This window comes from Manis javanica, chromosome 13 (genome assembly GCF_040802235.1).
Source record: "Manis javanica isolate MJ-LG chromosome 13, MJ_LKY, whole genome shotgun sequence".
Classification (NCBI taxonomy): domain Eukaryota; kingdom Metazoa; phylum Chordata; class Mammalia; order Pholidota; family Manidae; genus Manis; species Manis javanica.
In genome coordinates this window covers 53,368,441-53,385,255 of record NC_133168.1, presented here as the reverse complement: position 1 = coordinate 53,385,255, position 16,815 = coordinate 53,368,441, and the positions used below count along the sequence as shown (strand labels likewise).

Genomic DNA, 16,815 nt, shown 5'->3' with positions numbered 1-16,815 from the left:
TCTCCCTGCAAGATTAACTGATACCATCTGTGAGTAATCTCGGCCCTCACCCTCCGTTTAGATTTGAATCCGCATATTTCTTCTGTGTTTCAAAGGGGCAGAAATACAAGAGCTACCCCTAGCTAAGGGCCAAACACTGTGTCTGAGCTCCCAATCCCCAGCCTTTTAACTCCTTGCTTCCCACTCTGCATCTGAAGCCAACAACAAGCCTCGGAGACAGGGCCCTCCCACTGCCTGTGATAGGCTGCTTGGAATAGCAACAGCCCGTGTCACCTAAAAGGGCAAAGCCTTCGGAAATAGAAACAAAGTTGGTCACAAATCACATAGGCTTTGCCCGAAGTTTTCTTCACCCTTTTCGAGCATGGAACCATGGGGCAAGTGACCCCTCCCGTCAGTGGGGGAAGCCCGGGGGGTTTGCGAGGAGGGAACGCCTGTAACTTCCCCGCGACCATGGTACCTGTTGAAAACGCGGAGGGCCCCGGTTTGCTGAGCCCGAAGGGGAGAGCCGCGGACACTGATGGCAGCGACAGAGCCAGCGGCGGCCGGCATCCTCCCTGGGCGAGAGGTAAAGCGAGGCAGCTGGGCTGGGGACCGGCTGGAGGAGCGGCTGTCTCGGGGTGGAGGTGGGGGTGTACACGTGAGCGTGCTAGGTGCGTGGAGAGCAGGGACAGGGGCTGGTGGGAGAAGGGGTGCCAAGGAGCTGTACTGTGAGGATTGAAGTCCCTCTGCTGGTATGATGGGCCCCAGAGATTGCGCTGACATGATATAATGTATGAATCTTTTGTATTTGGGGATGAGTAGCCGGCAAGACAGTCACGTGTGTAAACCACCTCCCCTCTCAAAAACACACACACACCACTTTTTCATTTATTATCACAAATGGAAAATCTGTGGACACCAGAGCCACCATTTTTAAAATCAGTATTTTCCGTAAGCTTCGTAAAATTATTAGTTATGTAATCAATGAACACAACTTTCTAAATTCCCAGCGTGCGTCTGTAATGACTTGAGCATAATTTGGAGCCCACAACCTCTGCTTCATTTGCACCTGCTTTCTTTAAACCTGGCCTTTGAAACTGAGGTTTAATACTTTTTTCTTCCGGGGGCAAAATTTGGAAAAGTTTTAATTCATTTAAGTTACCTGTGCTCAACCAAATGATTTTCTTCACGTCCACACTTAAAATTCCCACAAACACATTGCACACTTTTGACGGCTTCTTCCTACCCATTTAGTTCATTCTCAAGGAAATAGAACCGGTCATAATAGGAAATGAAATCAAACACAAATAATTCTCTCCTTCCTACTCGTTCCTCAGCTCTGCTCCCCTTAATCACATAATACATTCCTGCAGAATACATATCCTGGTCATCTACTGGAATGTCATGAAAACTCCAGAACATGAAATAACACGAAAGGCATTTTTACCCTCCACTTTGGAATGGATCTATAAACTTATCTTTGCATCGTAGCTTTGTGTGATCTTGGCACTGAACCCACCACCCCTCTCAGGCGGGAGTGGAACGACACCTTTTAGGAACTGAGAAGCTGTCTCCTTCCCTGTCCTGGTCCAGCTCAGCCTTCTCTTGCTTTCCCACTTGCAGTCATGACTGAATATCCGGGGTCGTCTTTCCACGTGGCCTAGCTCTCTCAAGCAAAGCTGACTCTCCCTCCAAGCCTGAGCTCTGGCTCCCAAGTTTAAGAGCAGGCACGGGAACGTGTACAGGAGGGTAAAGGAAAAGAGTTGCAAGAGGCAGCTGAGGTGCTAATATCAACAAAAATTCACTAAACAGAGTCAGGGATAATGACACAAAGATGAAAAGAGACTTTGCCCTGAAGTGCCTTCACAGTAACAATTAAAAACTGGCGATTTAATTTTGATACGAAAGCACAGTGTACCCTTATTAGGTGAAAGTGAAGAATTTCACAATTACCTCAAAGGAAAGTCACGTGTATTTGTAAAGGTTGAATGTAAGTGCAAAATTCAATGTAAAGGGCAACTGTTTATATTGTAAATGAATGATAAATGAATAAATACCATAAATTACCTTTTAAATTTAATTTGAAGTGAACCTCTATTTTGTGAAAGAGCAAACCTAAGTATTTCCCTAAAATCTTAAATGAGTACAGCTTTGATTTGTACTGTATATAGTTTATTGTTGGTTTTAGTATTACTTTTGTAAGTTTTCCTAAATTGTCTTAAACATCCCTGGTATCCAAAAGGCAATTTTATATATATATATACAAATACATACATACATACATATATATATATAAAATAAATGCCTTGTGCACACTGGTGTATGGTCTTGACAATTTAGTTAACCTCTCATATTGAGATGATATTTTGGTCTCTTATGAAGAAGTTAAGGATTAATGACATAATATCTGTCAAATACTCATTTTGACTTCTTTAAAATTCCATAGCTTCATTCAGGTAATTTAGAGTATTTAAACTTGCTCAATAATTATTATACTACTCCTGCATTTGAAGGTAGCAAGTTATTCTGTATTCCTGGATGAGAAAATTCCAGTACAAAGAGGAATGAGTTACACAACCCAAGACAAGAAGGTTAAATCATTTGAGATACTGAAAAATGGAACAAAATGAAATAAAAACCCTAAGCTCTATGATTGCATCCCTTAATGTTATTATGCACAATGAAAAGTTTTCTTTCTTGGCCAACCCCTTAAACTGGAAAGAATATTTTGTTCCAATGACTAGGAGCTTAATGAACTATGCTTTGTTTTTAAGAACTTATGACTCAAAGTGGATATACTTTTAGTGATTTTTTTAGTGTTCACAGGCATGTTATGATTGACCTTATAGGACAAGGTTGATCTCAATTTGAAATCCTGGTACCTAGAGATGACAACAGATACAGGTGAAGGGAGAAAAATGGACTTCTGCAGCATCTCACACAAAGGCAACATGAGGCCAGAACATGCGTGGTGGTTCCAATTCACATAGTGGCTGGTGCAAAACTTACCCTGACTCTTCTGGCCTAGGATGCCCAGGGACTGCTCCTCCAACCTCCAACGTCCTAATTCAAATGATTGGCTGAGGAGAGGGTTCCTTAAGGCCCCTTCACCACACCAGTGCTACTTTTTCCTCTCAAATCTGCCCAAAAGGTCAGAAACCAAGGACAGTAGTCACTGTATGTGTGCAGGTTCTCAGCACTGTGGGTCCAGCTGCCAAACGCACTAGAACCCAGATCATTAGACCTGGACTCACTGACCCAGTTGAAAGGGCTGGGCTTCATCCCCTCTAAGACCCTTCTAAGTCTGAAATGCCACAGTCTGAGATTTAAAAAATGCACACTTCATACATCCACTGATCAGATGGATACCCTAAGGCAGTGGCTCTCAAACTCATTCAAGCTGTGCATTCCTTTTTCAAATGGTAGCAGAGTAGGTGGTCAGTGTATTACAGGTAATCATGACACCGGTCTAGTGGAAGGAGGGGATGTGAGAAAGGAAAGAGCTGCGGTCTGCTTGCTTCCCTGCTCCTCGTTTCTCATAGTCCTGGGTCAACTCCTGGCTGGGCTCGCATGAGCAGACACAGGTCCATCACTACTCTGATTCTGCAGGCCATGCTTTTAAGGGGGGGCCTGTTTGTTGTGCTCCTGATGAGTCTTGGGCTCCTAAACCAGGCTGCCTTGAATTTAGCTGGGCTTGGCATTCTCAGGCTTCCTGGTTAGCTGGAGGTGGGGTGGGGAGGGGGAGGGCATCCTACTTGAAAAAGAGACTGTGGAGACTTTTGGGAACAAATTATCCCCAGGGAAGAGAGTCCCAACCAGCTTGGCCTGGTAACAGCCTTGTTTTGTGAGAGGAGCAGTTCTAACAAAGGACCAGTCACTTTGGGAAGAACCAGGCCTTGGACATTCCCTTTTTTCCAGGCTTTCCATATACTAAAAAGTAACAAAACCTGTGACAAAAATTACTGTGTTTTGAAAACATGTGTATTTAGCAAATTTATGTCTGATAACAACAAAAAATTGCTGTGTGTAACTTGGTATTCCCAAGGAATGACAACACTTCTAGACACGTGAATTTATGAGAGACTATGGACCCTTTCGTCTGGATAATAAGACCATATTTGAAGATAACCATCTCCCCTTTTGCAGCAGTTAGCTTATCTCTGTGACTGTACAGGTTAATCTCACTTGGAAATCACATCAAAAGTCTAAATTCGAGGATTTTCATGACTGGGAGGCCTAGTCAGATGGCTCCTCCAAGATCTGGGAAGCGAGAAGGCTCTAGACAAACAAGGTGGGGGCTGTTGCACCACAGACTCAGGGTGGTGTTCGGCTGGTGCCTGAGGGTTTTCGTTCCCCTTCAACATCCACCTAGAGAGGGCAGAGAAGTTGCCCCTTGCCACAGACCACCTCCTAGCCACAGCAGCAGCCAGCAGCCAGCAGACGTTAGTGGGAGCTTGCAGTGCAGGGCCTGGTGGACATGGAGAAAGCCAGGCCCAGAAACCACCAAGCTGGGCAGCTGAACTGGAAGGGCTGACATGAGCCAGCAGACACCAGTGTGCCTGAACTGGTTTTACAGCTAATGTCTACTCTGAAAGGTCAGTGCCCCTGTCCCAGTTCCTAAATATTAGACATCACTTTTCTCTGGCAAGATTGCCTTCAGAAGCTGAGGTCCCTAAGATCCGAGGAACATGACTGGTGGTAGCCGATAAGACCCTGAGTGAATCCTGAAAGTATATTCTTTGTGAAATCTCAAGGCAGTACTTTTAAGTGGTCTAGATCTTATAGCAGCTGGTAAAAACAGAACTCAAAACACAATAAATCCACCCCAGAGCTACCCAAGAACTCCAGTTTACCTGTGTATATTAAAGGAAAATCAACAAAGTTTAAAATGCAATTTTTAACTGCTATACATGTGTGGGATTATGTTTCTCATTCAAGCATAGTTAGCTCTTGAGCCTGATTTTGTAGACAGTGTTTTCTCAATAGGAAGGCCCGGTTTTACTTGGTTTCAGGGTTTAAAATGTTCTGAGAGCTCCAAATGACCTTCCATTAGTGTGCAACTGGCTTGGGTTTCTAGGAGTTGAAGCAGCTATGTACTCAGATTATATGAACAAGAACCAATTTTATTTGATTCTTAAATGAAACAGAGTAGGAGCTCCTCGGTTCATTTTTTTTCCTCATGCACAATCTTCCCCAAGAGAGTTAGTTACTGACTAAAGCAAATCAATGGGATCCACATAAAAGGGGACCACGTTATGGTGGTGAGAAAAGAGACAAGCTAGAATGGGCTTCTTCCCAAGGGGTATTTGACTAAATACCAAATAAGGGTGAATTTTCATCGCATCCTCCCTCAAAAATACCCAGTCTCATTTAAAGGCACAGGACCTGAAATTCCCCCATATATTTCTCAGCTGCAATTTTGAGCCAAATATATTACCTTTACAGTGAATCATAAAGTCATATGAATTTTTTCTATTTTATTTTGCTTTATTTTGGTTCACTGGCATCTTTTCCTTCCCAGTGTTACAACATGCTCCTTTATGCATTTGCTAAATGGCTACACTTCAGTGATACACTAATTTTTCTGTACTATTTAGGTAGAAGTATTCATAAGACTAGAATAATTTATCACCTTATTTTAATTTTAGAAGCTTTAGTTATTTTTGAACAATGATTCACTTTATACAGTTCTGCCAAAAGTATCAGAGAGAAAAATGCAATTCTTCATTTGACTTATAGGAGTATTCTTTTTTCCTTAAGTAAATCAAGTGCAATTTATCTTTCAACTGTTAAATTGTGCTTCCCTTAGAAGTAATTGTTTCTCGGAAACACTCATGACTCAGGTCTGCCCAGCAGTGTTAGGCTCTGGACATTCGCTCCGTTAGCCACATCCATGTTATTTATCCAACATGTTTTGCTTCTGTATGCACCTGTTTCCACACTTTGTGGAAGTTTGAGTAGGAAGTTATGTGTAATGCTAATTTAGAAACCTTCCCAACATGGCATCTCAGCCTCAGATGTGCAAGGCTTTTAAAGAATCAGGGAAAGACTTGTAATTAGAATCAATTCATATGGTGAGAGAGCATCCCCAAGCTAATGAAATATTTCATTTCCATTGGGAAATAAAACAGTGGAAACCTTAAGGCAAAAATCACAGGAAAAATTTTTCATGCTGTAAGCCCAATTATGTAGGTACTGCCCCCAATGAAGGAATTTGAGAATTTATGAAAAGGCATAATTGTTATGTTGGAAACGAGATATCACTTCACTTCCTTTGCTATCAGCTAGAGACTGTTTCAAAGTTTTACTCGTGTTGAAGAGATCTTGCCCCATCAATTCAGACTAAACAAATCTTTGTTGAATGATTATTGTGGGCCAGATTTTTATGTTAATATTATCCCTTCTTATCTTTACAAGAACCCAATGAGGTAATATTTCCTCATTTCACAGATGAGGAAACTGAGGCCAAGAGAGCAAAAGCTCACATTTACCACACACGAGGCACTCTTCCACCATTTATTTGCATAACAACTCTATGAAGTAGGTAATATTATCTTTATCTTAGGAGCAAGGGCACAAAGGAACAGAAAGGTTAAGGATCAGGTCACAGTCCAGCTGGTTAATAATCAGGCACTCTGATTCCAGACTCTTCCTTCACCATTAAACACAGGTAGCTCCTGGAGAGAAGCAAAGTGCCATATTTCCAGGTAGCACCAATAATAAGTGGCACCACAGTGATCTGGCCTCAGTATCCTAAATCCAATCCATGCTTTTGCCCACTTGGCCAGTAATACCATCCACCACTGATGTCTCTGCCTCCTGCTCTGTTCTGTGACCTGATCTCTGAGTTTGGGCTTCAGAACTGTATTGCATTTAATTTTAGCTAGTTCCCTAATTTTCCACACAATGTGTCATATTCTTGCATCTATCTGATCTCTAAGCTGACTGTAAGTGCTTGGAAAGTATTATGCAATTTATAAGTTGGAGGAACAATGGCTTTTCTCTGTTTTTCCATCAGGGATCAGATGAATGTGGCACAAGTTCCACCATCAGATCCAGACGTAACCTATGGAGTATCTCAACACAATGCTTACAATGACCAGCCTACTGACTGCAGGGTGACTCAGATGAACCTTTCTGCCATCTGTGCCCAAGACAGTGCTGGCCCATAGTACATGCTTAGTTGTTAGATGAGTAAATGAGTGAGGAAGTGTTTTTGGGGGGCTAAATTTGGCATTTTAACTCAGAATACGTACAGAGTATCTACTCCGTGAGAGGCACACTGGATACTTCAGGCTGAAAAAAGATATCTAAGACATTATTCATGTCTCTAGATTTACCAACTCATCAGAAAGATAAGACAATAAATGACTACAAGACAAATGTTTAGCAAATTTTGAGTGTCTACTAGGAATCAGATAGGATGCTTGGCCCTGGGTCCAATGATGAACAAGAGACATCCATGCAATGAAGATGCTTATTACCAATTGGTGGAGAAAGTCAAGAGATCAGGAAACCTCCAGGGGTGGAGGTGACCAGACACATAAGACTATAGTGTGCACAAGGCAGCTCCTCCACGTTTTGAAGGATCCTGGAAGACCGTATGGCTAAACTGAGTCAACAAAGTATAACAGAGGCCAAGAGGTTAACACAGGACAATCTATATAGCTGGTATACATGTTTGCAGAAGAGAGAATGGTGTATTCAAGGAACTACACATATTTTTGTATGATAGAGCATAGAGTTCAAAAGGAGGCAGAGCATGAGAAGTCTGAAATCAGATCATGAAAACTCTGTGTACTGAGTCCTTGAGAGGAGGAATTTTAATCGAGAAAGTTTCTGAAAATGATGGTAGTGGTGACAGAGTTAGGAGTCTTGGGAAACCTCACCTGCATGTCTCTAAACCTGCCAGCTTCATGCTGTCACCATGATTTTAAACTTCAAGGCTAAGTCCACATTCCTTCATGCTCCCCACTTCTCTGCCTATCCTCAAACATACACAATACATCTTAGGAGTTCTGTGGTTCTTCCAATCACTTTTTGCTGTGTTTAATGGATTCTTGTCCTTCACTTCTTGCAACTGGTCTTTTTTCTTATCCCTACTCTAATCCGTGCATAGATCACAGCCCTTTTTCCTCCACATACTCAAATCCCATTCATACAAGTTGATTTTTACTGATGGTTTGAAGAGGGCTATGGGGCAATTAAATATTAGGTGGGCCCATTCTTACAATTCTCTTGTTAAATCCACTACAGGAAATTTCTTGTAAACCAGCTTTTCCAAAACCACAGGCTGCTTGCCCTGTTATTCCCTCCAGCTTGCTCCCCATTCCCCACAACTTGTCCTCATAACCTGCACTGTTTCTTCTATTTCTCCTGTTTCTGGGCTCTCTTATTCTTACTTGATCCCACTTTCTCTCTCTCTCTCTCTCTCTCTCTCTCTCTCTCTCTCTCTCTCTCTCACACACACACACACACACACACACACACACACACACTCAAATGTGTCAGAATTCTCCCTTTATATTATATAAAGCATCCTGGCCTTTGCTCTCTCTGCCCCTCTCTTGCCTGGAGCCCACCTGTGTATTATAACTATGCCCCATGGTCTTCTCCCTTAACACTCAGGTTGTCATCCAGGTATTTCTTTTTAGTAAATAAAGCGCTCTTCCTAATAATATAAAGAACTTTATAGCCACAGTCTTTACAATATTATTTATTTTCCTCACATTTCATTTCCCTAATTAAGGAATTTTAAAAGCACTAAGGGTGATTCTCAACCATTTTTTTGGGTACACGGACTCCTTTTTAAATAGAAAAAGAATTTCAATCCCTCACATAATAGTATCCTCAGTTTTATATTCAATGATTAGAAAATATAGAATAGCAGAAAGATATTATGCACTCACTAGCACTTGGAATTAAAAAAATACTTTGTCACACTGACATACGTTTGAAATTTTGATGTGCAAATATGTATGTTACTATTTTTTCCAGTAATCATTGATGGGGTGAGGATCCCTCTTAATGACTTTGTTAATTTTCAAATGTCCCTAACTCACCCGGGCTCACACATTGAGACTCTCCATTCTAAAAAATATCAGAGCTCTCTAGGGAAAATGGCTGCTGGTTTGGTCTTCCAGTTCACCCCTTCCTATCTATTGAAAAACCCCATACAAACATGGAAAGAGATATGAAAGCCAGATATACCCATCAGTGAGTTTAGGACTCAACCCTAAATGAAATGCAAACGTGGGCCTAACCTGTAATAGGGCAGTAAAATTCTAGCTGTCCACAGATTCTCACTGTGCATCTCTGAGAGAATTTTCACCAACCAGAGAAAGGAAAGACATCACGAACCCCTGGAGCTGCTCTTTCAGAGAGTCAGAGGTTTTTGCTCCACACACCAACTCTCCCCATCCTATCCTGTCATCTTTACTCTCTTCCAAATCTCTCAAGGGCTACAATTTCCAGCATTTCAGAAACTCTGGGCTTGGTAGGAACTCATAGCAAACTGAAATATGAAATCAGCTTTAAGAACAGGCAAAGTCTAGACAAGATAAGCCACTGGAATGTTACACTCTGGAAGCTGTAGTTTTGTATGTACTGTTTTGTTTAATTGGAATATAGTTGATGTGCAATGGTCTGTAGGTGTGTATGTAGTGCTTTTGGCAATCAGAGAACTACAGACTGCTTTAAATAACACAGGACTGATAGCCCTTATTCATAGTCAGGGGACCGAAAAATGGAAGCACAACAATTCCTTTCTCAGCGGAGCACCAGAAAAGTAACTTCCAGACATCAGAATTTTGGCCAGCAGCTGTGCACATCAATTGCTCCTTCAGGGCTAATATGAGGAGTTTCCGACTGTAAGCGAGTGGCTAGAGTAAGGAGTGGCAGACACTGAAAACACAGCAGCTATTCCAACTTCCTTCTGATTTTCTGCCTTTTCTATCCAGGGAAACAAAAGATTCAGACACACTTCTCAGACTCATTCGCAACAGATGTTTGACCACGAGACTGACTGGTTCAGGGCAATGAGACATTATGGCAGGTTTTTGTAGGAGAAGAAAAGAAAGTTTCCTCCACCCTTTTAGGGTCCCTGGCTAGGTCTTAAAATTAAGCTAACAAAGGCAGGTTAATGGGAGAGAAGCATTCAAATTTATTTAATGTAAGTTTCCTTAACATGGGAGCCTTCATAAGGAAATGAAGACCCAAAGAAATGGTTAAACCTGAGTATCTTTTATGCTAGGCTTGGTGAGAAATGGACAGTCATGGAGCAGTGTGACAGGCTAAGTAGTATAAAGTCAGTGTAGTAAACTAGGGGAAACTTAGCAGGCCTGTTCATTCTTGGTATCCCTTTGTCTTTGGAGATGAGAATGGTCTTCACCTCTGGGTATAGGGGAGGCTCCTCCTGCAGGAGGGTTGTTTGACTTGCTTCAGGGAGAAGGGCAGAGGGAGATGGCCAGAGGGACCCTCCCACTTCTGCCATTTTCTCTAACTCCTAAGGCTTAAAATATTCAATATGCTGAGGTACCATATTTTGGGGTGGCATGTCCTGAACCCCATCATCTTCCCGGGTGCCTCTGGAAAGTTCCCTCCCTGATAAAAGGAAAAGGGCCTAGCCCTAAGCCTTCTTTCATTGTCCCTTGATATGGATCTGGTTGTGAGAGAATTTTGTGCCTGGAGCTATGACAGCCACCGTGCACATATGGTGACAAGCCAGGGACAAAAGCCAGCCTTCTGAGAAGGTGGGAACAGAAGGCCGGAGAGAGTGTGAGTCCTTGGCGACACCAAACTCCACTTGGTCTGCTCACTAATTAAACAACAAATGTCGTGGGATTTTCAGCCCTTGACTTCCAGGTTTTTGGTTTCTTGCCGTCAAAAATTCCTCACTGATCTGGGTGCTCGTAAAGAGAAGGCAGCAAATCTGGCTATTGGCAAGTACAAGTCTACTTTGACTGCAAAAGCAAAGCATACATTTTAAGATTTCTTTTTACAGGAAACAAACACATTTGAGAAAGCATCTGATTTCTGTTCCTCATAATTTTTTTTTAAAAATGGACTCTAAAATAAGAGATGTAGGATGACCTATGAGGATAAGGTACACCAAAGTAAAAACCAAAGTAAAAGTGGAACCAGCTGAGAATGAAGATGTAGACGGACTGTTACAGACAGAGGAGACTAAGACCTCAGGAGTGGAACAATTATTTGAAATCTGTGATGTGGAGAATAAGGTACACAAGCCATTCTGGGTTGCACATAAAAAGTACAAGAAAAAATGAGAGAGGAAGTGACAACATACAAGTAACCAATAAACAATTGTTTCCTAACAAAAGGGGGGAAACTCCAAATACTACAAGAAATCTTTTCTGAGAAGAACGCAACTACTAACAGAAAATTTTAGAAGAAACAAGCACCCAGACTTATCCTGGTGGAAAGTTTAGAATTAAAGGAGGGAAGGAAGGAAGGAAAGGAAGAAAAGAATGAAAAGTCATACGTGTTGTAGGGCAGAATAAACAGGATGCGGGGAAATGTCAATAAGCAAATATAAAGGGTGTCTCCTCTCTATACCTCCCTACTCCATAGTGATTGGAGAATAGTAACTGCAGGAAAGTGTGTCTGTGAAAGTACTACTAAAACAAACCTGGGGTTGGAAAAATTAAAAAGAAAGAAAGCAAAGTTCTTATCTTTTTGTTCTAGAAAGAGCAAACAATTGTAGGCAGAGGGAGATGCCAAATTTTCTGTTGGTCTGAGTTTCATTGTAAGAACAGAATTAGAGGGCAAGGGAGGGGGGATAGTGGTTAGATAAAGCCTGGGGCCCAGTGTTTATCACCACAGGGCGTACCACGCGTGGTCCAGGTCCCAGAGGCCACATCTGGGACCTCTGACAGCTGTTGGAAACAACACACCTCAACCCTCCATGGGACGTGCCCTCTGGGAGTGAGGGAGCCTCTGGTTGAGCCGAAAGACCATGGATGAAAAAGCAAGAGAGAGATTAGTGCTAACCAAAGAAGGGGGGTCTGGAAAGGTTTCATAGAGGAGGTGATATTTGAGCTGGATCATCACAGATGAACTGGGTTTCTCAAGGCTCTGAAGGAAGGGGAAGAACAGGCTGTGGGGACGAGCAGCTTCAAGACAAGCACAAGTCTGGGAAGGAGCCTGGTAGGCAGTGGTCCATGCAAGTGTTATGGATGGGCTGACAATGGGTGCCTGGAGATTGCTGGGAGACCTGAAAACCTGGCCTACTGTCAGGGGACTGCTGAACACTGAGTCTGAATGACTGGAAAACAAGTCCGAGCACGGGGCTGATGTTTAATCAAATATAAATATACAGTGACGATGAAACACTTCATGCTCTCTGCAAGGGTGCTATATTAACCGGCTAAGAAGAGTGCTGAAAGCGCTGTAGAAATCCTAATACTCTGCTATTCAAATGCTAAGCACTTAAGTAAATACGCAGTTCTAAATGCTAACCACCACCTAAGACTAGATATTAACCTTAGTCCGTTGACAAAACTGGGGAGGAGAGGACCAAGGATCAGTATTCTGGAGTCTTATTATCATTCATTTCTTCAGTCACTCAGCAAACCCCTGCTGAGTATTTATCTTGTGCCAAAGACTAGAGATGAGAATACAGACGGAAGTAAAGCAGAGTTCTTGCCTTCAAGGGCTTTCAGTCTGAGAGGGGGAGACCAGTGGGTAAGTAAACAGTGAGGGGCCCTGAAACACACGTGCTGGGCACAGCAGGAGCACAGGCCTCGAGGTGGGCAGCACCAGAAGGCAAAGCAGCCTGGGCTTCATGGGGAGGTGGCACACGAAATGCCTCTTGAGAGACAGGTTAGGTATTCAGGGAGAAGGAGCAGAGAAAGAGCGACCCCCAAGTGCCAGGCCATTCTGCAGCCACTGCAAATTTTCCTCCAGCCAAACATGAAAGTAAGAGGGTTTTTAAATTTGCGAAGCATTCACAGTGGATCGAGCTGTATAATTACCTGGCAGCCTGCCGCACAAACCTGTGTGCGCACGCTTTTCAGTCTGTTGTCGGAGACTGTCTGCCAGCGGGTGTGTACTGTGTGTCCATTGTGTACAGACGCTGTAATAGGCATATGGGGAAGAAAGGAAAGGGGAAAGCAGGCAGAAACTCAAATATTGTGAAAAACCAAGTGTTTTGTGTGCGTGCTGGTTACAGTTGTGGCTGCATCTGAGTCACCGTGTGCGCTGACAATGAAGCTATTGTTCCGGCCTGGCTGCAGGCCCGGAGCTGGTGTGGGCTGCCTGCCCTTTGTGCTCTCCATGTGGGTCTCCGCGCTCATTTGCATAAAGCCTTTCAATTGGGATCACATCTTCTATATGGGTGTCCTTTATTACCTTATTGGAGAATTAGTGCCTCAGAAAACTCTGCTGGTCTAGAAAAGCAGCAAGACAGAGAAGTAGGCCTGACCCACCAGCCTGTGGGGGCCAGTTGCCAGTCTCCATAGTTCCCACTTCTGTGGTGTCCACAAAAGGCTGAGAATTCCTCGCAGCCCTGTTGGGGAACATGCGTGTAAAGGAAGCAAGGCCCCAAGCAAAACGGCTGGAATGCTGAATGAACTTCATCATGAACAAATGATAAGTACAGACTGTTTGACTTCGGGCAGGCTTGGCTGTTTTCTTAAAAGGCGCTAATTATGATTCCTCACCTTACCCTCTCCTTTAGCACCGGCTGCTCCTTTCTCTTCAGTCTCCCCAGCTGCCCCAGATTCTCCCTTCCGGGTCTAAGCAAACAGAAACCCCACCTCCCTGCCCCATCCCATCTCTTTCCTCCTGTTCACAGCCAGATTTCTTGGAAAAATTACCTCTACTTTCTGGCATCTATAGGATAACATCTTGCTTCCATCATCAACCAAAAAGTGTATACAGGAAGAAGCCTATTGCTTCTGTCTCTCTTCAGTGATTTTATGTGGTAAAATAGCACCAGGAAAATTTCCTGTGGCGGAAGTCCTAAGGTGTCACAGGGCTGCACTGGTGGACCCATTAAGGACTACCAGTCTTCCACACTGAATTAGAATTCATATTCCAATGGGCAGCTGGACAATCACAGTAGAATTTCAGTGGCAGTAAGTAGCAGTAGCGAGAAGGGTGGGGAGCTAGTTTGGGGGCAGTAGCCCTTAAAGCATATAATGGAGAAGATAAACCCCTCAAATAAAATTGACAATTAAAGCTGTAGTTTAATTCTGTAGCATATGACTCATGTTGGTATGAGAAGAGGGTCATGGATTGTCTGAGTGTAACTATTTAAGCTTTTAAAGGCCAATTCCACAGATAGATAGGTAATGTTGTGATATACAAAATTTTTAAACACTTGTAAAATTTTATAGAAATAATTTTTTTCCCAGTTAATGTGGACATAACTTTATTATGTCTCTGGAGAAGTACACTCAGTGCTAGTTGCTGGGTCTCAAGAGGGCCATTGTCAAGCTGGGACAGTTTCCAGACTTTTTTGCACACATCCCAGTTTGTCAGTGTCCTATGACCCCTGACTCAAATTAAGAAGATGAAGCTAAGTCCAGAGCATAGAAGACAAAACTGGATCCCTCTTCTGTCAGGAGAGATTCCTGCAGGCTACAAGAAGCTGGCTTTGCAACTTGCCCTGTCCCTTACCCCCACTCCCACTTTATTCAGCACCTCAGACTCTCTAAAGTAGAATTACAGAGCATCAGAGGAAGGGGCTCTGTATTTCAAGAGATCTTCCTTTTTGTAGGGAAGCACTCTTTCCCATGAAACAAAGGGAGAAAATGAGGACTGGGAAGGAAAGGAATGCGGCAAGGACAATCTGTCGCTATTCAAGCAATTCTGGTATTTATTCCCCCATGTCTTTGACTCTGGATCCCCATGCTACCCTTTGTCACTCTAAGCCCCCTCCTGGGGTGCCTCTCTCAATCTGCCTCCCTAGAGAAAAAGTGTTTCATTCCCCAAAATCACTTCTCCAATTTGAATCTCAGAGACCAATTGCCAAAACACACATGCCAGTCAATGTCACATGCTATGTCAAACATAGATAAAATGAACAATGACGAGTAGAGGTATGAAGATATATATAAGTGGAGGTGTGAAGAGTTTGACCTAATTCTCCCTGGAATAGAGGAATTTGTTGTTAAGGACTTTAAGATCACATGAGAATAAAAGAATATGTGGAAATTGAGGACATGAAGGAAACTACAACCATGTAAAGTCATTTTGCAAGTAAAAAGTAAAACAGTACATAGTAAGTAATAGATAATAGAGATATCAACAAAATGTTAAGTTTCTTGGGGGGCAAGGACTACATCTGTTTTATTTCATTGCTGCATATAACTCCCAGAACCTAGGAAAACATCTGCAGTGTAATAGTGCTAAATATTTGTGTTGTGATTAACTAGATAAATCGCCAGTTTAATTTCAGTGTTAGAGCTTGTGTTTGCAATGCTCAGAAATTAGTTTTACTTTATTGTGGATTCCTACATATTTATTTTCTCCTTCATGTCAATATTCAATCCTTTGTTTATTTATTATGAAGTCTCCTATTTCGTAGGGCCCTGGAGATGTAAAATAGATTGGATATTTATGTTGGGAAGAAACTTAAGTCACTTTTGTTTGATGTGCTCCTTTCACCAGATCTAAAGAGCACTTTTTAACCAGAATCCTTACCCCAACAATGGCAGGGTTAAATGGCCTGAGCTCAGCCTGGGATAATTGTGTGTCCACACACTTTTCTAGTCCATTTTGCACACATCCCATTTAAATACTGAACACATGCTGCTGAATCCCAAATCCATATCTCTAGCCTTGACTTACCTCTTTAACTCCAAATCTGTATGTTTAATCCAAGTCAACATTTTTATCCAGATGTCTTTCAGGTAAAGCAAATAAAACATTCCACTAAGTCTAAAATGGAATTTCTAATTTCCACTCCTCCTTTCCTGCCACCCAGAACCAGTTCTCTTCCCCACCTTCCCCAGATCAGCATAGTGCACTGTGTAATATAAGCTTCTATACAGGGTACTGGAGATTGTAAAATCACCCAACTGACTGCTCAAACCATGGAGCCATCTTGGGTTCTGACCCACATCCTTACCTTTCAAGCTTCAATTCATGAGCAAGTATAATCAGGTTTGCCTCCAGATTAACTCTTTACTCTGCTTGTCTCCATTTCTACTTTTAACACCCAAGTCTAAGCTACCATCATTTCTTGTCAAGACTAAGACAACTAGTCTCCTCCCTGGTATCAGTCTTGTTCCTTGAAGAGCTAGTCTGCACATAGCAGCAAGAAGCTCAGGGCCAGTGCCTTCCATACTGTTCAGTGGGCGGTGACTATACAAGGAACCCAATAAAAAGTTGTCATTGTGACCTGCAAGGCCCTATATGAAGTGTCCCCTCTGTCCCTACCCAGACTTGCTGGATGCCCTCTCCCACTTGTCTCCCCATGCATGATGTACTGGCTGCCTGACAGTTCTTAAATATGGCAAGAACTTTCCTGTCCTCAGGTCTTGTAAACTGCTATTTCCTGTGCTTGCAATATGCTTCCCTCACCTACTTCTTGTTTTGTTTTGTTTCCGTTTTGACAGGCTACAAACATATAACAAACACCTGCATACATACCACCAAAAGTTAATGACTATTAACATTTTGCCATTTTAATTCAAGTTTCAACTTTAAAATAATAAAACAGTATCCTTTTGCTCTTGTGCCCTATGTTCTGTTCCCCTTCCTCCTTACTTAGAGCAAGTAATGGCTTTGTAGGTTCCCTACCTGCATCCATTTCTCCCTTCCTTCTTTCTGACACAACCTGGGCTGCGTTAAGGTACTCACACCCCCTCC

The 16,815-nt window shown here is 42.6% G+C and overlaps 1 protein-coding gene across 5 annotated transcripts in view; it reads left to right on the top strand.

Annotated features, from left to right (window-relative positions):
* Nucleotides 1-259: 259 nt before the first annotated feature.
* SLC2A12 (solute carrier family 2 member 12) overlaps nt 260-16,815 on the top strand; it is a 53,742-nt gene continuing 37,186 nt past the window's right edge. For 2 of the 5 annotated variants that reach the window (XM_073219630.1, XM_073219627.1), the window contains exon 1: nt 263-565. In XM_073219630.1, the coding sequence (XP_073075731.1) occupies nt 370-565 (196 nt within the window). In that variant the 5' untranslated portion in view covers nt 263-369. Of the gene's footprint in view, nt 566-16,815 lie in introns of all 5 variants that reach the window. The other 3 variants (XM_073219628.1, XM_073219629.1, XM_017644523.3) reach the window with 3 other exon arrangements.